The 22,756-nt window shown below is 36.1% G+C and overlaps 1 protein-coding gene across 6 annotated transcripts; it reads right to left on the minus strand.

Annotated features, from left to right (window-relative positions):
- Window positions 1-1,871: 1,871 nt before the first annotated feature.
- LOC116504982 (putative calcium-activated potassium channel subunit beta) lies at window positions 1,872-22,296 on the minus strand. Of its 6 annotated transcripts, none has more exons than XM_032212267.1 (8): window positions 22,171-22,296; window positions 20,792-20,890; window positions 20,199-20,306; window positions 19,883-20,106; window positions 14,522-14,690; window positions 9,956-10,148; window positions 7,039-7,367; window positions 1,872-2,101 (listed from the first exon to the last, which is right to left on the minus strand). In XM_032212267.1, the coding sequence occupies exons 5-7, from the start codon at window positions 14,656-14,658 to the stop codon at window positions 7,083-7,085; spliced, it is 615 nt and encodes a 204-aa protein (XP_032068158.1). In that variant the 5' UTR covers window positions 14,659-14,690; window positions 19,883-20,106; window positions 20,199-20,306; window positions 20,792-20,890; window positions 22,171-22,296; the 3' UTR covers window positions 1,872-2,101; window positions 7,039-7,082. The 6 variants fall into 6 exon arrangements, with proteins under 6 accessions (XP_032068158.1, XP_032068157.1, XP_032068159.1 ...); XM_032212266.1 differs by having other exon boundaries at window positions 20,199-20,324; XM_032212268.1 differs by lacking the exon at window positions 19,883-20,106 and having other exon boundaries at window positions 20,199-20,324.
- Window positions 22,297-22,756: the final 460 nt, after the last annotated feature.

A 22,756-nucleotide genomic window follows, 5' to 3' on the forward strand; every position in this document is an offset into this window, starting at 1 on the left:
AAAAGCCCTACAGGCAAACTGGAAGTCAATTCCAGAAACTTCCGGTCGCCGGTAGGGCCATTTTTTGCCCTCTTGAGAGCCTCTGGGGGTGGGGGGGGGAGGCCATTTTCTCCATCCCCAAGCTCCTAGAAGCCTCTAGAGCCTGGGGAGGGCAAAAAAAGGGGTCCATTGTACACCAAAAGTCTGGGGCTGGCAGGTCATGTGCGCAGGTGCGGGGGAAGGGGTTCACACACACATGCATCTGGGGGATGGGCATGCCTGTGCATGACCCCCTGCACTCGCCCCACTTTTTGAAACATGGTGGGGAAAAGATTAGCCATCATTGCTCTATATGTTCTTTGTTAAATCGATGTTATGGCCTATCACTAGTATGGATTGCAGCAACTATTCAGCCTATTCTATTCAGTCTATTCAGCCTATTTCCGTTTTTCGCCTTCCTCAAAAATCCTTGCAAATAGGTGCAGAAGCAATTCCCTTGTAATTGGGTGCTGACTCATCCCCCTTTTTAGCAATGTGATGTACATTCAGCCTCCTGTTGTCTTTTATGTGATGAATAATGAAAGTAACAGGCAAGATGCAAAGTTGATATGACAAATCCTGTCCCCAAATAAATAATCCCAATTCCTCATAGATAAAATATCAATCTTAGATTAGAATCACTTTTACCCAAACACATTCTATAACTAACTATAATCATCCACTCTTGGGCTTACAGTTTTCCATGGCAATGGCAGAGAAAACTTGAGAAAAGTTTATTCTATCAGTGGGAGACATTTCTTTATCGCAGGTTCATCCAATGCATATTTCCTGAGCAGGAGCTTTACATTGTAGTAAGAATTACTAGAATAGTCACATAGACTAGAAATGAGATTGTGTTTCTACCTTTTAAAAAAACTAGACTAAATAACAAGCAGTTGTGGGTATTTTCCTATAAGGATGTAAGTTGTTGATGGTCTAAGTCTGTGAAGAAGTTCCTCCTAGTGGAATTTTTTTGCACACAAAGAAATGTAATTTAATCTTCATTTCTTAACATATATCAAGAATTGTGTGCATATTCAGCAGACCATACACTACTTACTCTTAAACATTGAAAGGCAAATGTAAAACTGTGGCATCATGGATTTTAAGAGAATAATTGATTAGGCTTTATTGGAATTGCAGGAACCTACTGAGAAGTTGCTAACTTGCTTCTTCAAAGCAATTTAAGATGTCTTATGAAATGCTGTAATAGCTGAACAAAAATGTTTAATATGACATAATGAACACTTTGAAATACAAAGAAATGCAACTATATTAAAGAAAACTGCATATCAACATACAAGGGCACACAGGGAACATTTAAAAACAATTAGAAAATATTTGAACAAAATAAAAGACTACGTATTGGAATTATACCTCTTAATTTAAGATTGCAAAAGGTAATGGAATAAATTATAGAACTATGTTATTCAAAGTAGAACTATGTTATTCAAAATAGAATGTACTTACACTTTTTCTTATTAATTAATAAATCAGAGCTTGTTTAGGTTTTTAGAATAATTTATTTACTTAGGTTTAATTAATGTTAAATTATCTTGCCCTCTCCTCAAAGATATAATTCAGTAGAAATCATTCATGGCTTTGATTTGTATTTTAGCATTGCAGGATTAAATGGTATACCTTTTAAAAGGACAGATTTGGGGAGTTGAAGACTGTGAATAAGATTAATGATGAAAAAAATTCAGAATAATGTATAAATGTACATTGCTTTTGCAAAGGGTAACACTTTTGAACAGCCAATCCAATATTGGATTAAATACTTGACTGAAACTAGATGAAAAAGAACTAGTTTTCATATGGGTCGAAAGTATTGAATACTTGAGGATTTAGAAAATGCTACGTGGGTAAAATCTTAAATTCTTCAACATTTATTAAGAAGAAATCATTATATTCATTTTTATGTTATAGTTTGACATCAAGTTTTACAACATCTAAAAAGAAGTTCATCTGAATCAATTCTGGTGATCAATGGGGTGACAGGTATCATAACCAGATCATCATCACGTCACAAAAAAGAGGTTGTAAGAAATACCACGTAAGCTGGGTGGCTGCAAGACATCATCTAAAAATGAAAAACATACAATTAAATGCAATTACCTACAATTTAAAATCAGTTAAAAAGCTTGGGGAATAGAACGGTATTTACATGATCTGAAATGATACTAGAATGGGTGTCAGTTAAGTCTCTCTCAGTAGGGAAATTCCATAAACCTCCCCAACTTATAGAGGTCCACTTAACCTCCTAGAGAGGACCTGGATAAGAACCTCATTAAAAGACAAGGCACATGAGAGAGAAAGTTTGAAACTCATACAACACATGAAGCCTTTGATTCTGCAGTTCACAGTAGCCACAAGGCTCTCATTTTCATTACAATGGGACCAACAAGATAACTGGTCTCCAACCTTTCTGGCATTTCAGACTAGCGGAGGGGGGAAGGATGGTTCCTACAAGCAATAGGTGAGTGGCACATACAGTTTCATTTGTGCGAGAAGCCGGGAGACACACCTACCACTCATATTAATAGAGCTCGGTGTGCACTTGCCTGCATTCCTGTAGCCCAGTTCCAAACAGGCCACAACCTGGGTACTGGACCGCAACCTGGGTTTGGTGATCCCTGAATAAGATTGCAATAAATGAGGCGAATTGACTGATGTTGTGATAAGGCAATTTAAGGCAACTTGGAGATATGGATTAAATATCCTGAATGGTGGCATCTATTTCTGAAAAATTATATTGTCATTGTTGTAAACTGTAAAGAACAATGTTTCAGTTTTTAGTGGGAATAGGATAATCTTTCAAATTTTTGGAAGATTTTTTTTAAATTATATAACTAATAGAATATTAATTTGTCTACAGAATTTTACTATCTATATTTTATAGTTAAATAAAAGTAGCAAATTAAAACAAGAGTAGCAGCCAAATAAAGTACACTCAATAATAGAATATTCAGATAATGTATCGATAGAAGGTATGGTAAGATTTACTCTTCTGCTTGAGGATTTTCTGATGAATTCATTGTTGGTCATTGCAAAGAAACAAACCATTATTCTGCGAGTAATGGTAGAACAAATAAGCATCCTTGAAACACACTGTTTCAGAAATTGTGAAAATCATGTGGGTATACAGCACCCTTTTGTGAAAACTCCGTAAGTAACAAATACATTCCTTGATTATTCAAAGACAAACAGCTTCTGGGCATAATAGTCATTGTGACTTCTCTAGAAATAGTAGGCATTTTAATATATTTGTTGTTATTTTTAAGTGAAGTCTGTGATAAAGTAAATGAAAATACATTATAAAAATAATGTTAGCGTAAAACACAAGAGAAGAGATTAACATGACAACAATTGAGAATGAGTCTCAAATTAAGGAGTAAGATGCACAGAATGTTAAAAGGAACAACATTAAATCAAATCTATCATAAAATGAGACAGAGAATCTATTCGATGAAGATAATCTAGCAACTACTAAATAGGTCTTGTTGTTATCAAGGTGATAAGATGTATCACAGAGCTTCTGATAACAATTACAAACTACAGAACAGTTTCATATGGAAGGACACATCACGGCTACAGTCATCATTAATGTATTTATAAAGTTAAAATCAATAAGTATGAAATGGTACGTGAAGCCAGAAGAAGACATGAATAAAGTTGACCCAAAGTTGATACAATGTGATCTATAAAATAATTTGCTGAGAAATATTTTTTGCATTATATTTGGGGACAATGGTCCATGCTAAATTCTTTACAATAAGTTAAATAAGTCATGACCTGACTTCTGAAAGACAATGAAACTGGACTTATGGGAGAGTATGATGAATTGAAGTGCCAACAACAGCAGCAAAGCTACTGGTGAGTAGACCAGTTCCTTGAAAATTCTTTGGAGAGGAGTGAACAGTAGATTGCCCACAGGTGCTCTGGATTGCATTTCCTTATGAGAAGACCACAAGACAGTGCTTTTCTGTGGATTTGATGGCTGGGACATGAAGGGATTACCCATCTTGCTTGGAACCATAGCGGGACCTTTTAAAGGACACAAAGTTTGCAAACTTGCTTCTAATCACCTTTGGAAATTGCAACAACTCCAAAGCTGTTAAAGACCTTTAGAATGACAAGTTAGAAAAGTTTTCATTGGGAGAATTTAAGTTCAACTCTGAACAAATGAAAAATTAGTTGCAAGCTTAAGAACATATGGAATATGAAATAAAGAGCAAAAAACTGAATAAGATTTTGATCTTAGAAAGTTATAAATAGACTAAAGGTCTGTATAAATGTTGAATGCTGAAACTTTTTCAACAAGATTTTGGAATTATTTGTGAAGAACAAACAGCTTTTCATGAGAAATAGATGTGTTTTGGTTTTTGGAAGACCAAGATATATAATTTCATGATTTAAAAACTGGATACCAGATGCTATTAAAGAAATGACAGATGTAGAACCAATTTTATCTTACTAGAGAGAATACAATTATAAACCAAGAGAGTGACTGGCATATTTCTTTCTTATTGGATTTACAACAGAGGCTTATTAAAACCTAGAAGAATTATGTTGATGGGACAAAAAGAAATAAAGAAAAATCAAATCTTGCAACAATAATAAGGGTGTGATACAAATAAATAGATAAAATATTTGAATTGGCTAAAGATGAAGGCTATTAAAAATAAAAGAAAGGAATATAAAGTTGGTTTATTTGATCAAGATTAAAATAAGGTGTTATCTCTGTCAACTCTTTATGGACTTAAAAGATAATGCTTTATGGATTTGTCTATAGATAAGGGATGGGATATAAGTTGAAGAGATAAGTGTTTGTAAACTAAGAGGAATGAGAGTCACTAAATTTGTTTATTCTTGTGACAAAGGTTAGAAGTCATTTCTTTATAGATTTTTTTTAATATAGAGATATTAATTTCTTTTCTCATTTCCTTGCACCTTTATTCTTCTTTTTATTTTGTATTATATTTTACTATAGTAAACATACTTACTAAAATTATATATCATAAAAATAATGAAACTGGCTGAGTGGATGCATTTCTAACTATTGTTGGCACAGTGATTCAAAAGCAACACAGAATTGTGTTCATGAAGAGGTGGGTCTATGATTAACAAATTGGGTCTAGTTTAGGCTGAGCTCATATATCAGAAAAGAATAAATGTCGAAATACGGGTCCTAGGAGAATTCAGTCTGGTCTTAATTGTAGGTCTAAATCAGTGATTTGCTGGGCAATGATAAGCCTTATGAGAAAGGAAAGAATGCTGAACAAATTGGTGTTCAAAGCAGGTAATATCCCTTTAACCAACCCACACTTTCTGTTGCAAGTGCCATTCATTATGACAAAATAATTGCTTTGTAGTAAGCAGTGAAGAGTTGCTCATTAGAAAACATTGCACAGACATAATTTATTTAGCTCAAGCAGCTATTGGCCTGATACTTAGAATCTGCTTTTAAAAGCTTCTGTGAATGTGTTAACTTTGGCTTTAGGCAACACATAGGCAGGCAGCTGTGCAGTTCACTGAGCACTAAAGCTATAAATGTTAGCTTAATGCAAAGCTAATGATAATGACTACAGTAGTGCATCATAGTAATTTACTAGTACATTGAGTTTTTTATGGTGCTTGCTTCAAGACTGGTGAAGAAAATCACATAAACTGCACCTTGAATAATCTAATTAAAATAAGTGCATTTTTACTCCCTGCAGATTCGTTACAAAGGAAACATTTATGTTCTTCCATCCCACAATTACTGGATAGATAGTTTTGTTATCATCAGTTTGACAGAATCTGCCATTCTATATAATAAATGGATCTTGCAGGGATAAAAGTGCATGCTGCATTAACATGCCTCAGTAATTCTCCACTTTTGTAAACTCAGATACAAAATCTTTTTATTGTAACCTGAATTTTGAGATGACCTCTAAGGAGAATGTTAGGAAAGAAAATGTAAGTTAACTTTCACTTACTCATTAACTCATGGTTAATCAGATACTTAGACATTATTTTTTAAAAAAACATGAATTGGAATATGCTTACAATAAACTGATTTTTTTTTAAAAAAAATTATATGTTGCCTGATTGTCGTGTCACCACAATAGACCAACCCTCATTTTCTGGAAGACAGAAACAGTCAGCAACCAATCTTTTTAATTCCATGCGGAATATCAAAGTAAGCCATGGTGCATTTTCTGCTCCACTTTCCAAAAGACAATTTCCATGTTATGTTGCCTAAAGCACTTCTGTTTTCTTTGGGATAGCTAGTTTGCTTCAGTTTGTTCAGGATAACTTCAGAAATTCATTAGCTGTTTTACAAAGGCAAGAACACCCCTCCAATTGAGTCAGTGCTTACATGGCTCAGTGATCATGTAAATAAAAATTAAATCAGCTACCTCACCCAAATTCCTCACCATGACTAGAAATATTAACAAAAGGTATTTTCTCAAATTTAAACAATATAATGAATTTGTAAAAAAATGTGGTAAATTCAGAGAAGTATAATTTGAATGTTTCCTCTCAAATCTGATGTTTCCTATTTCTTATCCATATTTTCCTTATCTTTACTGCAATGTTGTTTATCCTTAGTGTAAACTTGAGAACTTACTCCTAATTTGCCTCTAATACAGGTAATCCTTGATTACCTGTATTAACTGATCCCAACATTTCTGTTGCTCAGTGAAAAATTTGTTAAGTGAACTTTGCCCCATTTCACAACCTTTGCCACAGTTGTTAGGTGAATTATTGCAGTTGCAGTTGTTAAGTTAGTAACACGGTTGTTAAGTGAATCTGGCTTCCCCATTAATTTTGCTTGCAAAAGGTGATCACATGACTCCTGGACATTGCAACTGTCAGAAATACAAGTCATCCGCCAAGCTTCCAAATTTTGATCACATGACCATGAAGAGGCCGCAACAGTCATAAGTGTGAAAAATGGTTATAAGTCCCCTTTTTCAGTGCCATTGTAGCTGTGAGCAGTCACTAAATGAACTGTTGTAAGTCGAGGAGTACCTGTGCAAAGGTGAATACAAAGTCCAGATCTTAGTTAGAAAAAGCTACATGACTGTTCTGCGTTGTCTAGCAGAGACTAAGGCAAGATACTGATTTAGTTTTACCAAGATGACTATCAAGATCCCACCAATCAACAGCATACTTGGACAGGCAAAAGCAATTAGAAAGCCTTCTGGTGGGTACAATCTCTTGAAAAGGACACTCTTTTCTTCTCTTGATGGGTCATAATGGCAAGGAATCCTCTGATGCATTCTGAAATAATCTCTTGCCTCTTCTACTTGCTGCTGAGCTTGTTCATAATTCCCCATAACAAGGGGGATATAAGAGCACTGCAGAAAAAAAGAAAGAAAACTCAAGGTACTGCTTTTCACAATTATTGACTGAGGGTAAAACAGTAATTTAGGGGTACTTTTAATCAGTGCTGCTTTAATATTGTTTTTTTCTGCACTGTGGCTGTTGTGAACTAGATTATGAATACTACATGTATCCAGTGGTGGGTTTCAATTTGTTTTATTACCTGTTTGCTCATGCACATGCAGAAGCGTCCAGATGGGTGGGCGGAACTCCCCGGTAGGAACCCACCTCTGAGTGGAATCCATGAGCTTTCCAAAGCTATCCTTTATTTACTTGTAGTTAACCAGGGTTTTTCAGGGCTAGAGGAAGATTATAACTCAACCTATTCTTACAAGCAATTAAGTAATTAAAAGTCTTTTCCTCTGCTTTAATTGGAACTAAAGGAAGTACTTGTTTGAGATTGCTAAGAAAATATTGCTAGGAAAAAAACTGGGATCATAGCCTTCCTTCCTTCCTTCCTTCCTTCCTTCCTTCCTTCCTTCCTTCCTTCCTTCCTTCCTTCCTTCCTTTGGAATATTATTTATGTGAGCATAGATAGAAAGGAAGTTGTTTATTTATTTATCAAGTCAGTACACACCCCATTTCATCTGCATAACTGTGGACAGCTTACAAATAGAACATCAGAAATGAACTAACAGATTTGCTAATAAGCAGGATTTTAGATGAGAGGAAAATGGATTCATGAAATTTTATTGAAGAAGGTGAAAATTAAAAGTACTACAATTTCATACATTTTTGAAATTTGAGAATTAAATATTTAAATTTCATCTTGGAGTTATGAAGCCTCTGATAGCGAGACTTTCTCAATTGTAAACAGTGAAGGGAACACTATGTCTATTTTTGCAATTATGTTTCATGTATAAGTCCGCTTCCTTATAATTTTCTACAGATGTTTGATCTGTAGCCATAGAGGGTAAATCCTATTGGATAAATTAGGACATACAGTAGATATTTATACAGTAGATTAATGTTATAGCTTGTGTTTTCACTTTCCCCCCAATACACATAAAGGTGAGGGCACAGTTTCATGAAGAAACAATTAGAAATATTGCAATTGGTGGACTAATATATACTTTAAACTATAAATTTATTGGGGGATAAACATATATAGAATGATGCTGTTAAATTTTTTAACACTCTGAAAAGTTAGGTTAGCCATTGATATCAGAATTGAATTGAATTGAATTGAATTGTTGGTGAGATGAATTTTAAGTTCTGCTGAGAGTTGTATCAATTGTCTAAATAATGAACATTATATAAGAAGCCTAAGAAATATTTTGAGAAAATGCTAAATATATAGCATTAATAGGATTCTATGGTATTGGGGAAGGAAAGGAGGAATGTCTAGTGTTATGAACCACAGTTATACCTTAGAGATCCAATTTTACTTAAGATGAATTAGCTCATGGCAATATTTAATTTACACAAAAAGTAAGTCCTCCCTTAAAATTAGGACTGTTTAATTGAAAAGGCTGGAAATCTAAGGTCCACCCCATTTTGAAGGAAGTAACCAAATACAGTGTGAGTATTCCTGATTTCTCTTTTTAATTGCTCTTGCCTGCTGGGAATTGAATGTGTAAGCACCATTTCAAGGCCTTAAAGTAAACATTGAGCTGTCCATTAGGGAAATCTGCTTCATTGTGTTTGTCTACAGAATTATAGATTGCCGTGTAAAGGAAATGATTTTCTGCTAGGCTATGAATTATGGCAAAGAGATGGGTTCCATAAGAAATGAGCCTGAAAATGAAGGAATGTAAAACATGATTAATTTCAAAGAAGGAGAAAGGTAGAGGGAACAGTGTTTATATATTACAGCAAATAACACATATTATAATATTTGATATAATTCTGTATTGCTCTTACATTGTGCAAGGATGAGCATGTTTAGATTTATTCTGTTATAACCTCTGATAATTTGTATCACTCAGAATTCCAGAAGAAAATGTGGATTTGGGAGGACAGAAATAAATCCTGCACATATAACCTTGCAGTAGTGACACTGAATAATAATGACTTCTATTTATTGTACACTGCCCAGAGTCCCTCTTTGAAGGAGATGAGCCATTCAGAAATACAATATATGTAGAGGGTAACGTTATTGGTTTAAGTATAACATTCTTTCAAAGCTGCTATCTGAAATATGTCTAGGAGTTGAGGCAAAGGCAGTATAAATTTATTGATGTGGGGAACTTCACTAAGGCAAAACAATGCTGCCTTACATCACACTATTACTTAAATACCTTTGAGCTCAAATGACGTCTGACCTTTATGTGAGGAACAACTGTATAAATACTATCAAACTTGCACATTGCTGGCAGGCTAGGAATTCAGGATTGTGGTTGAACAAAATTCATTACTATTCAGAAACCTTTATTATTTGCATTATCTACCATTATCTACCAAACTCGACCTTTTGCTTCAATGATATTTCAGGACAAGAAAGGATAACTTGGCAAGAATAGCCATTGTGTCACCATTTATTATATCTCTTTTTTGCATGTAGCCCGGTTAGAATTTGCTGAGTAGTAGTAGAATTTACAGCCTTAATATATAGCATACAAACCTTGGGATTTCTTTCCACAGTTTGCTCTGTGTGGTACAGCATTACTACTTGGCCTAAATGGGTTAAATTCACATAGACTTCCAGACAAGGATAGTGAAAAATATATTTATCCTCAGAGCCTTCAATGAATGAACATTGGTCTTCCTTGATGTTAGCTTTTACTACATCACATTCACTTTCATCAGCCCAGACACTGCAGAGATAAATTTATTAAGAATTTATGCATAACTTAAGCCTTGTAGTACATAAACGTCTGTTTCTGATATTGTCAGCACATCTTGTGTGAAAAACGGGGTGAGACAAAACCGTATTAAAATTATATTGTCTATGTGAGTAAAGGCAAATAGCAATCACAATAGCACTTTGACTTACATACTGCTTCACAGTGCTTGATAGCCCTCTCTAAGTGGTATACAGAGTCAGCATATTGCCCTCAACAATCTGGGTCCTTATTTTACCCACCTCAGAAGGATGGAAGGCCAACCTTGAGCTGGTCAGAATTGAACTGCTGGGCATAGTTTGGGCATAGTTTGCTTGCAATACTGCATTCTAACCACTGTGCCACCACAGTTCTTATGTAGACTTTTAGCAAATGCTGTGGCAAAAATTATATATTGTACAGTATATTCCATGATTTTGAGTATGCTTTTCCTATCACCTAGTAGGCCAATAAAATATAAATTCTTTAAATAATGTCTGTGTTTTCAGAAATTCACTTGATTTAATCTCACATGCATTTTTTAAATCCTCTTAATACATAGAATTTACATAAGTAATATATTAATTTAGGGTGACACAACCATATTTTTTAAATCCCACATTTATTATTCTTTATAAATAATTCAAGGTGGCAAATATACTTAATACTGCTTCCTCCTATTTTCTCCACAACAACCCCGTGAGGTGGGTTGGGCTGAGAGAGTGACTGGCTCAAAATTACTCAGCTGGATTTCGTGCTTAAAGAACTCACAATCTCCTGGTTTCTAGCCTGATGGCTCAACCAATACATCAAACTGCCTCTTGTGTTTATTTCATTAAGATTAGTAGAAATCGAATAGAAAGCTATTTCAAAACATACATGTTAGAAAGGTTGATGATTAAGTGATTAGAATTAGTTCAGGATTTCTTTCCACATTCAGATCAGTTTGGAATAATGCAGAAAAGAGTTCCTAATGGATTTGATGGCTTAAATAGAGATAGGAATGGTCTCTATAGAAAAAAAAACACCCTACCTGGGATTCCATGGTGCCTCAGGATAGAATCCATAGCCACTTAGGAATCTCTGATTCTTAACATAGGAAGCAGATTTCATGCAATTGCAAGGCATCGGATATTTCTTTAGTTTTGTGAACTAGAGTGATTATGAGTAAAAGCTGAAAAAAGCACAATCAATCAATCAATCAGAATAGAACTGGAAGGCACCTTGGAGGTGTCTAGTCCAACCCCCTGCTCAAGCAGGAAATCTTATACTCGTGATGGTGAACCTATGGCACAGGTGGCACACAGAGCCTTCTTTGTGGGTATGCTAGCTGAGCCCCAGCTCAACTCCACCGTGCATGTTCAGGGCACATGCAGGAGGTGTGCATGTATGCGTGGGTGGCATGTTGGGGGGTCACGCATGCATGTCCAAGGGGTGGGGCATACGGGGATGACGCACACATACACGGCGATGGGGCACACAGGCGGGGTCACACGCACATTGCATTATTTTGGCACGAAAAGGTTAGCCATCACCGCCCTACACCATTTCAGACAAGTGGTGGTTCAGTCTCTTAAAAAGCTCCAGTGATGAAGCACTCACAATTTCTGACAGCAAGCTGTTCCACTGGTTAATTGTCCTCACTGCTAGAAAAAAAACTTCCCTTTTTGTGGCAGCCTCTCAAATACTCAAATCCTGCTATCGTGCCCCTCCCCCTCAGTCCTTCTTTTCTCTACCCTAGCCAAACCCAAATCTGCAACCGTTCTTCCTATGTTTTAGTCCCCAGGCCTTTAATCATAGTTGCTCTTCTCTGCACATTTTTTCAAAGTCTCAACACCTTTTTTGTAATGTGGTGACCAAAATGGTGACACAAGGCAAAAGAATATTAGCTGCTAGAGAAATGCAAGAAATAAGACTATCGTGGGGACTTGTGGGATGACCTTTATAGAATTGCAAAGCTGTGGTTCTTAGCAACTTCCCTTCCGGAAGGCTGGGATGCATTTTAATGCTCCAGATGCACTACTGAATTCAAAGTCCGTATTAATGTTGAGGCAAAAAAACATATGAAGGAATGACTTTTCCTTTTAGAAAGGATTTAACATGGTATATGATGTACATTTTTCAGAATTCAGTGTTTGTGTCATTTGCAAAAGATGAAGGAATAGTGGTAACTTAGTGGTAACCATAGGGGTATGTTCAAATCTGTAAGATAACAGGTGTGGTTTCATGGTCAAAGCCCTGCCTCCTCTGCAGTAATATTGACATGCAAGTGGGGAAACAGACAAGGCTTCAGTTCCAAAACTGTACCCACCAGGGTTTAGATTTTTATATCTTTTCTGTGGCTGCCTGATGCCTGTGGTGGACATTTTGGATGACCAAGAGTTCAAATGTTTTTTGAGAAGGGACATTTGAATACAATTATTTCTTTAAAAAGAAATGATTGTTGTAGTATGTGAGTAAGTTGTATAAAAGTAAGTCTTGTTGTATTCATGAGAAATTTTGGAAGCTAAGGCAGTTTCGGAATTAAAAATATTATTTGGGAATATTGAAGTAATAACGTGTGTGTGAGAGAGAAAGAGAAAGAGAGGCAGACAGACGCACGCCCATGCGCGTGCACGCACACACACACACACACACACACCCACCCACACACACACACAAAGCCCTCATGTATCTAATGTCCTTCATTATCTTGAATTATAGTCTCTCAACTGATGCTATTACTGACCATTCTGATGAGGCATAGTTACATATATGTAATTATGTAATCTCTTTGTCTTTTTTGTTGAGATATTTGAGATAGAGGAAGACCAATGTTTAATGTGGGCACTATTAAATTTGGGTTTGCTGGCTTACAAACAGGATTTGCATATTTCTAAAAAATATTGAATGACTTTGAATACTAGTTTGATGCTGAAGGCCATTTCATTCTTGATTTTGATATTCGTTACAATGCCTCCTCCCACTCCATGTAAATGCATCTTCCCAGTTAATTTATACTGCTTTTCTCTATCGGAGATCCAAATCCAATGCTATTAACTCTTCAGGATCTCATGAGCTACTGACCTCAAAAAGGTGGTACGGAATGAATAGAAAGTTAAAGGTTTATTCTGCATCTTCTTTCTGTGTATCACCTTGCCTACTTTTTGTCTAAAAAATTCCTAACCTGAAGTCACTTCTGTTTGGCTTTGTTCACAGCACATACAAGGGGAGCCCATGCTGTAGGATTGTGCTTCTGCTAGGACACAGCTAGGCTTTGCCTATCCTTCTCATTTATTTCCTGGAAATAAATCACCATTGTAAGATTAAATTCCTGCTGTCAGGAATGGTCTCTCTCTTTCTCACACATACACGGATCCATACTTTCCCCCCTTCCACAACATTCCTTTCTCTCTGCTATTTCAGATGTCTTTCTGTCATTCCATCTTTATCTTATTTTCTCCCTTTTTGCTCTCTTTTTTTCTGAAATGGGGGAAAATACACGTGGAGGTGGATTCTGTGTCTGATATGTGTAGATAGGGGTGAATCAGTTTTGTTAAAGGGAGTATTTTATTTTACATGCAGTTAGTTTGATTAGTAGTTATTAGTTTAATTAGTATTCATTTACTTTTTTGTCCTTACCCTCCGTGTGTGTGGCATTTATACAGAGACATATACTCATCTATACAGACACTGTGTATATAAATCTCACACAGAGATTTAATGGCAGCTTTATGCTGCCATGCTTGGACTTTCCTCAACCCATTGTGACAAGTCGGCCTTGGGGGAAAAAAGAATGAAGGAGAAATCCTGGCCCAGTTATATTATTGCCATACAAGTACAGTATTAAGTTCTTAACTATGAAAGAAAGATGATAGTTCTTGTGTTCTAGAAGCAAAAACTTATTCCATTTAGTCAACACAGCTCCCAGTTTAACAATTTATGTTTCAGCTTCAATATATTAATGAACATTATTTATTAAATGCTTTCTGAGTACAATAGAATTTCCATTTTGAGAGGCATCACATTTTCAGAGCTATGTGACATCAGATTCATTTGTATAATCCAGCTAGCCATTCACTGGAAAGGAACATACTCTCTATTGGTATCATTCCTTTCCCCAGCATTTTAAAGGGAGAAATGATGCATAAAAACTGATCAGTTTAATTTCCTCACCTCTGCAAAACTCTGAGAGGAAATAAATCATGGAAATAAGGCATACATTTTGTACCTACACATCCCACAGCACAAAAGAAAGACGTTTTCCATTCTTTCCACTAAGCAAATGTATTCTGCTAAACTTGGGAGTTTTAAACTTCCAAACAGACTCACTTGCTGCTTGGAGACACATTTTATTTTAATGGTTTAAAAAATAATGTTTCTTTTACCTTCTTCTATGTAAATACACCAGGACGATACCAATAAAAAGATACATCATTGCTGAGCAGGCCATCATTCCCAAACCTAGCCATAGGGCCCTGGTCTCCCCTCGTTTCTGTGCTGCCACTAACTTTTTCCGTAACATGACTTCTTGGGATGCTTCTGTGGTTCTTATCTCTGCATAAAAATATAATCAAATCCATTAGGTTTGCTTATATGATAACTCCACTAAAAGTAAACTCAACCTCTTCTGAGATATTGCATATAACCTCGTTTAATATCATTAAGCACTTAGTTTCCAAAAGTAAAACCTCGAGAACAAACCCAATCTCGCAAGGTATACAATAGTATTTAGTCACATTTTCAAGAGTAACATCAAAAATCACATCATATTTGATTGTCAGATGCTCAGACCATCAAGTATCCCCACCCCACCCCATAGGATCAGTTTAGTGTTTCATTTGCAAATGCTGGTGGATTTTTTTCAGCCAAAACTCTAAATTTCATTTCTTGAAAACCAGTGGTTCTCATCCCATGCACAGACTAACACAGACTAGCAGTTGAAAATTATTACATGCCGTCACATGGAAATTCAACATTGCTTGGCTGAAGAATTTGCTTTCTGACTAACCTTTGATAGTATATATGGTGAGATAAAAACAATGCTCAAATATTCAAGCTGTTATGAGAATATCTGAGTTAATAATATTCTTCTCAAATAGAATGCAGGTTTATTCTTTGGGAATGCAGTGGGGAGATGAATGTTCCATCTGACCAAGAGGCAGTGGAATGGATAAGACATTTGGCCCGTTTTCCCTGACAGCCATGTTAAATGCAAAAAAAGTTGACAAATTTGCAATGTTCAGCTATGCTAGAGATTTAGTTACGCATAGATGTAATTAATATGCACATTTCTGTTAATATATACTGAATTTTTCGGAGTATAATAAGATGCACCAAGGTTTTGAAGAGACAAATTTTTAAAAAAGGTTTTTGCACTCTGCAAACCTCCCAAAATGGCCCATTTTTCACAAAAACGGGCCCGTTTTTTTTTTTCCAGAAAAAGGGCATAAATAGCCCTTAGGACGCTTATAGAGTGCTCCTGGGTGGGGGGCAAAAACAAGCAAAAAATGGCTCATTTTTTGTCAAAAAAAAAGGCCATGGATAGCCTTTAGGAGGCTTATAGAATGCTCCTGGGGGCTGGGGGGGAGGGGGCAAAATCATTTCTGCCTTCCCCAGCCCGCAGGAGCTCTCTGAAAGCCTCCTAAAAGCTATGCATGGCTATTTGGGTGAAGGGAGCGGGGTTTCGGCAGGCAAAAACGCTGTATTCAGTGTATAAGATGCACCCAGATTTTCAGCCTCTTTTTTGAGGAAAAAAGGTGCGTCTTACATTCCAAAAAATATGGTAACTATCTTCCCTATCTTCTTTTGGTACAAAACAGCTTTAGAAGTGTTTTTTTGTCAGAGCTGTGGCAGGCAGAATGAAGTTTTCTTTTCCCTATAGTCTGGTTTTCAGGAATTTGTTTATAAGTTTGGAAGGAAGACAGATTTATTTGAGAAGGGCATATCAGTGATGCTGGGGCTGATGACAATGGAGAGGTTGTGATTCATTTTACTTCACCTTCAGGCTCTCCTTTCAATTGAATTGCAGTCTTGTGCAATCCCCCAAAGTCATCCAAATAGTGAAACTATTTATAACAATCCTTGCAGAGTGTATTTGTAAAGTCTATTGCAGCTCGGATGCCATGTAACTATGCCATTTGGGCCTGCTGTGAAAAGGGAGCTAGACATAATATACTTCTTTTTTTTTTTTTTTTATAAATATATTTTATTCATTTTTCACATTCCATTTGCAATCACTTATATACAGGGTATTTGCTATAAGAAAAGAAAAAAAGAAAAAGGGAATAAAATGAACAAATAAAAAGGAAACACAACTCATCATTCACAACCCCACCTAACCCTTCCATCCTCCATACACCCCATCTACCCCCTCCAACTTTCCTTTCTCCCTCTAACACTCCCCTCCTACTTCCCTTTCCCCACAAACCTTTCTCCCCTTACTCCCCAGACACCCTCCTTACATTCCCCTTACTCCTTCCTTACTCCTCCCTCTTCTTTCCCTCTACCTCCCTCCTTGGTGTATGCCTTTGTTCGAGTGTTGTTTGATCTGATAAAAGTAAAATGAACCAAGAAAAAAAAATAAAAGGAAGAAAAAACCACCGTATATAAATACATTCTTATTCTTATTAAGACTATTTTAACACCCCCCCACCCCCCCCACAAATCCCCATCCCCAATCCTCCCGACTTCCCAGGGCCCACACCTGGCACTGCCTTCTGTCTAAAATATCTTGTATACATATGGATTAAAAAATAAAAGTAATATGTCAAAAGAAAGAAAAACATAAAAAAAAACAAGAGAAAAAAAAATACAAAAGAAAAAAGAAGAAAAAAACAAAAACAAACCACTCTTTGTGTTGATCTCAGCCCCCCATCTTTATCTATGCTTAAATAGTATAAATCATTCTATCTATATTTTATTCTCGTCTCTTACTTCTTTGCTATTTATCCCAACCTTCTGTAGATTCTCCCTGTAGATTCTCTTCCTAAACCTCATGATCCCTTCCGATAAGATTTAAGCAACGTAGTTCATGCCACATATTCAAATATGACTTTACAGAAGAGTCTAGCCAAGCTTCCCCTTCTTAGTAAAATTAAGCAGCGTAGATCAAATATTACTTTACACAGAAATCAATTTCTATCTTAAGATAATTCCAACCGACTTTCTCTTCTGATAGGATTTAAATAACGTAGTTCATTCCACATGCATTTTACCCTCATCCCTTACTTGTCTAATATTTACCACTATCAAATTTATACTAGCATTTGTTTAAAATGTAACTCAGAGCGATTTCAACCAACTTTCCCTTCAAATAAAAGTTAAATAGCATGGATCATTCCACATATTCAAATAATACTTTCAGCAAGAGTCAGTTAACCTTCTATTTTAAAGTAGTCCCTTCTAACAAAGTTTAGACAACATAAATCATTCCGCATTCTTTTTACACTTATCTTAAGATAATCCCAACCGGCTTTCTGTTCGAATAAGCTTTAAACAACGTAAATTTTACCCTCATCCCTTGCTTGTCTGATGTTTACCACTATCAAATTTATGCTAACGTTAATTTAGAATCTAGCTCAAAGTAGTTTCACCCAGCTTTCCCTTCTGATAAAAATTAGTCCGCTTTTTCTACCGGAGAGAGGTCTCAGACCCCCATTCAGTCCTCAACTTTAGCAAGCATTTTGAAATGTCTAAATTCTCGATCTCCGTTTTTCTGCTTCTCCGAGGGAAGAGGGGCTACCCCCTCCATCTTGCAGCCACATGGCCGGCCGTTTGCCTTCTCCTTCCGCTTGTCTCTCCTCTCTTCCAAGCGCATCAGGAAGTCCCGCCTTCAGAGTCCTACAATAGAAATCTTGAGCCTCCGAAACAGAGTTAAGACGAAAACTTTGATTCTCAAATGTAACCGTGATGCCGGCAGGGGCCTCCCATCTGTATCGAATCTGTTGACTCCTAAGCTCCTTAGTTAAAAAGGTGTAGTCCCTTCTTGCTTTCAGCATCTGAAAAGGAATATCTTTGAAAACAATCAGGTCCTGGCCGTCAACTCGGAGACTGTTATTATGAAACTTTTGCACAATCGCATTTCTAGATTCTTTTGTAGAGAAATGTATAATTATGTCTCTCGGGAGCTGTCGCTGTTCCGCTATCAATGAGTTCTGGCGATAGATTTTCCGAATCTGCCAATCAAAGTTAAGTCCCGGGCTTCCCAGCGCATGGCTGAAGGCTTCAGCAAAGGTCTGTTTCAAATTCTCTTGCTCCTTTTCACAGAATCCTCTGACTCTTATTGCAAATGCCTTCCTATTAAAATTTATCATCATAAGCTGTTCTTCGTTGTCCCTAATTTTTTGTTGTAAAATTTGAATATTGGTAGTCAAATTAAAATTAGCCTTCTCCAGACTTTCCAATTTGTTCTCTATTTCAGCAGAGTAATCTGACAGGGCAGACACGGCTGCAAACGTATTCGCCTTCATCTGATTAACTTTAGACTTTAAATCATCATATAATTCCAATACAAATTCCTTAATTTCTTGTTTAAAGGCATTAAACATTTTAAAGAGATATTCCTGTGTTAAGAATTCTCCAGTAGAGGGCATAGGAGACAAAGGCTGTGTTTCCAGTAAAAATTCTTTAAATTCTTTAGACACATTTGTAGCAAGACGCTTCTTTGACCTGGGTGCCATAATAAATAAACAAGTAAGCAGCGCTTCGCTCCCCTCTATTTCCAAAGAAGAAGAGTTTATTTTGTTAAGGAGCGGTCTGCAGGAAGATAAAACCGGCTAAGTACATCCAGTATCAATCATCCACGGAGAGAAATCGCCATTTTGAGGTCTATTTAGACAAAGACGTCTCTAAGACAAATGGTGCTGGTATTTAAGATAGTAATAAAAGCATAAATCTCACAGGGGTGGGACCCGCCCGTATCAATTCTAGCTTGAAAAAACTTTGTTTTGTCCTGGGGGGGGGCTAGCCTGTCTGGGGCTGCCAAAAAAAAAAAAGGCAGCTGAGAAGAACTGGCTGGAGATAAAAGCTCCGCTCCGGCTGGATCTAATCTCTTTCCACAGCCAAAAAAAAGAAAAAGGCTGTGGCTTACGAATAGACCCTAGTCTACGGAGCTACTCCCTGCCCCTTTCTTAGCCAAAAAGGGGTGCTATCTATGATCTTATTTAGATATACAGACCAGATCTCTGAGGAGCTCGGTGGAGCCCTCCTCGGCAACAGGCCACGCCCCCAGGAAGTCCGACATAATATACTTCTTAATGGACACCCTTGAATAACTTCCACCGTAAGATGCCATGAACCTAAAATATGTCAGCTTCTTTTCTAAAAACAGTGCTATGATGAACATTTCTTCCATATTATTTCCCCATCAATTCTCTCACAGGCTGCTGGATAATAAACTGCTTTCAAATTTTAATACATTTTTCATGTGTTAAGTCCAGGAGTCTGGAGCTTTAGATTCCTGGCTAAATTGATAGGAAAAAGATGAGCATGGTTTTAAAACTGGGAAGGGGGGATTCAATAATCTGCGCCAAATTGATGGTGCTGTCTGCTAGCTGAAAGTGCAAATAATCTACAAGCTCTAGTAATGAAAGTTAAGGAGCACAGAGAAAACAAAATGAGAATATGATTAAACATAAAGAAGACCAAACTAATGGTCACAGAAATAGCAACCAGCTTTAGAATTGACAGTGAAGATACTGAAAGGGTGAATAGCTTCTGCCTAGAATTATCAACACTAAATACATTACTTGTTGCGAATCACACATCACAGACTAGTACAGACTAGCACTTGAACAGTCAGGAAGGTCTTGGAAAAGATACTCAGATGTTGTTGATGTGTGAATATCTATGAAGATCAGAATAGTGCATGCAGTGCTTTTTCCTAAGACTCCATGGAAGTAGAAATTGGACTTTGAAGAAGCAGGATAGAAATTGTATTGAAGTTTTTGCCCGTTGGTATTGGAGAAGACTCCTGAGGGATAAGAAAATAGACAAGTAGGTAACTGAATACATCAAGCCAGAGTTTTCACTCAAGGCACAAACATCAGGTGCAAATGATCCTACCTCAGATTATGTGAAAACTTCGTTTTCTAGCAAAGGTCCTAATGCTTGGAGAGGTGGAAGCACTTGGTTACAGTGACAGTGGGGTGCACCATTGGAATTCCTGTAGCACTAGATTGAGAAAAGATCCTAGTAAAGAAAATCCATGTCGTTGTTAACAGTTGACATTAACTTTGATGGCACATAATTAATCTTGGTTGTACATCAGATAAACTGGTACATTAGATTAGGTTTTTATCATCCTTTTTTCCTCCCTTCTAGAGTCTGATCGGACCTGATTTTTTAAAAAAGAAAAATTCTCCTTTATTTATTGCCCTTTTAAAACATTTTCAGAAAAGTTCACAAGAAAATTGAACTTATTTTTTAAATAACAATGTTCAGCATAAGTAATAAAAAGGCATATTCTTAAGAGCAAATCACGAGAGGAGCCCACAACACAAACAGTAAAACAGGACCGTATTCCATTAGATGCTAAAATAGACGGGGGGGAAAAGGAACCACTATTAATGACACGCAAATACTGTGCATTAAATCCAATTGTTTTCTGGGATTAAAGGAATGTGGATGGTAGGGAAGTGAGGATAACACTCCCTTACCTTATTTAAGTACTGCCATCATGAATTTTAGAACTCATAATTCTTGAACTCTTGATCTTCCAGCCAATTGAATCTCAATTTGAATCTCAATACCTGTTCCTTCAACACCAAAGACAAGAACATATGGTAACTCTCTCCCCACAACAATTTTACAGTAATAATTAAATATAAATTATAGTTTTTTTTAAAAAAAAAACCCACTTTATTTGATTTATTTGTTTTCTGCTACTTCTTTACATGCTGATTTGTTGCATAACTTTTGCAATGGTGCTCATTTTCTATTGAGAAGATTTATCAGAGCTAAATTCTTTGTGGAACCCATCACTCTTTCCTTAATCTCTAAAATATCACTCTCTCTATGTACCTATTTTATAAAACGAACAATATTTCTACAAATATAAATTTTCTATGTGCCAAACTGTATATAGGAGGAGAGGAAAGGCGAGAGAGAGTCTATACTGGAAATTGGGAAAGTTTCAAGTTGTACAATTAGAAAAACATTGAAGAGAGATTTGGAGATAAAAAAAAGTTAGTGAGACAGATCAAATTAAATTGAGATCACTGTTGAACAGGAATAATCTCTATTATATAACATTTGGTTCCAGGTCACATTTTTCTTTATCTGTACATTATATAGTGCAGTGATAAAGACACTGTTGATAATAGAACCACAGTGGAATAGTGTTTCAATTTAATGCTGGCATTACAAGATTAATAACACTAATGTACTAAAAAAATTGAAATTCAAATTAAATGGTAAACAATGTACTTTAAAGAAATCCATTTAACATCTGATTACCTAAAATTAGAATATCCTACCCCTTACCCTCAAACTGTTACTTGTTTTCTATAACTATCTACCTTTCACAATTGGCACCCTAGACATTTCTGTATTTTATATTATGTACACTTACTATAGACATTCTCAATAATGATTTGCATTCTAAAATAATGTCATTAAATAAAATGAAAACATTTCAAAACACCGAATCCCACCAAGAAAGCAGGAATGGACATTCCTGTTCAAATCCCTTTCATTAAAACATTAAATCATATTTAATTATTACTAAATAAAACTACGGTGCTGCCCGTGTGTGCCCGTAAACTAAAACTTGTCATCTTAACATCATAAACACAAACTATTATGTTTTTTTTACTTTTAGAATACATACATACACACACACACACACACACACACACACACACACACACAAAGATCTTGTGTTTTTGTTTCTCTTTTTACTTAAAATAAGGCTTCAGTGTTTCTGAAATTGGTAAGAATCTAATAGGAATCTAACAGTTCAAGAAATGTTCATGTTAGTCAGAAGCATTGTACACACAGGATTGCTGAAACCAAACTTTTCTGAAGTCATGCTTACCGCCTTTGAAATGTTGCTTAGAAGTTCATGAATGTTTGAAAAAAAACACTGATATGCAAAGATCAGCTCCAAGCTGGACTCCAAGTAGCAAATCTGTCGCTGTAAAAAGACTACCTTCCTCCAAATGTGCTGAGATGATTTTTGAAAATGGATGTTTAGCTAACTTTCCTACTATGAGATTTCTGCTACCATAAATGGTAAGGTATGGAAATGTGCAGGCTTTTACAAGATTAATCATGCAATGCAGGATCTGATGTGTTTTGAACAATTGTAAACTAGATTTTTCTATTTTGTTGTGCTGGAAATGGAAAGATTCCTGCTTTGTAAACTATAATGCAGCTAAATATAGTCTCCATGCACTGGCTTACTTTTTAAAGTAACTGAGAATCCATGGCATTCCTAAATATTAACTTAAAGAGACTCTACTGCCAAGTCATTACTTTTTTTCTTCTCATTTTATATTAAGATAAGGTTTGTGTTCAATTTTTCATATAAATCCAAATGCAGTATACATTTGGATTTATATGAACAATTGAATACAAAGTGTTGATTCTCTTGGATTTCAAAACATAATAAGCCATGATGT

Source organism: Thamnophis elegans, chromosome 2, assembly GCF_009769535.1.
Source record: "Thamnophis elegans isolate rThaEle1 chromosome 2, rThaEle1.pri, whole genome shotgun sequence".
NCBI classification, from domain to species: Eukaryota; Metazoa; Chordata; class Lepidosauria; order Squamata; family Colubridae; genus Thamnophis; species Thamnophis elegans.

Coding starts and splice junctions, on each gene's coding strand:
- LOC116504982 (XM_032212271.1), bottom strand. CDS start 14,658: ATGTTACGGAAAAAGTTAGTGGCAGCACAGAAACGAGGGGAGACCAGG. Junction 10,149..14,521: donor GTGTATTTACATAGAAGAAG/GTAAAAGAAACA, acceptor TTATCTCTGCAG/TGTCTGGGCTGATGAAAGTG. Junction 7,368..9,955: donor CTGTGGAAAGAAATCCCAAG/GTTTGTATGCTA, acceptor TTTTTTCTGCAG/TGCTCTTATATCCCCCTTGT.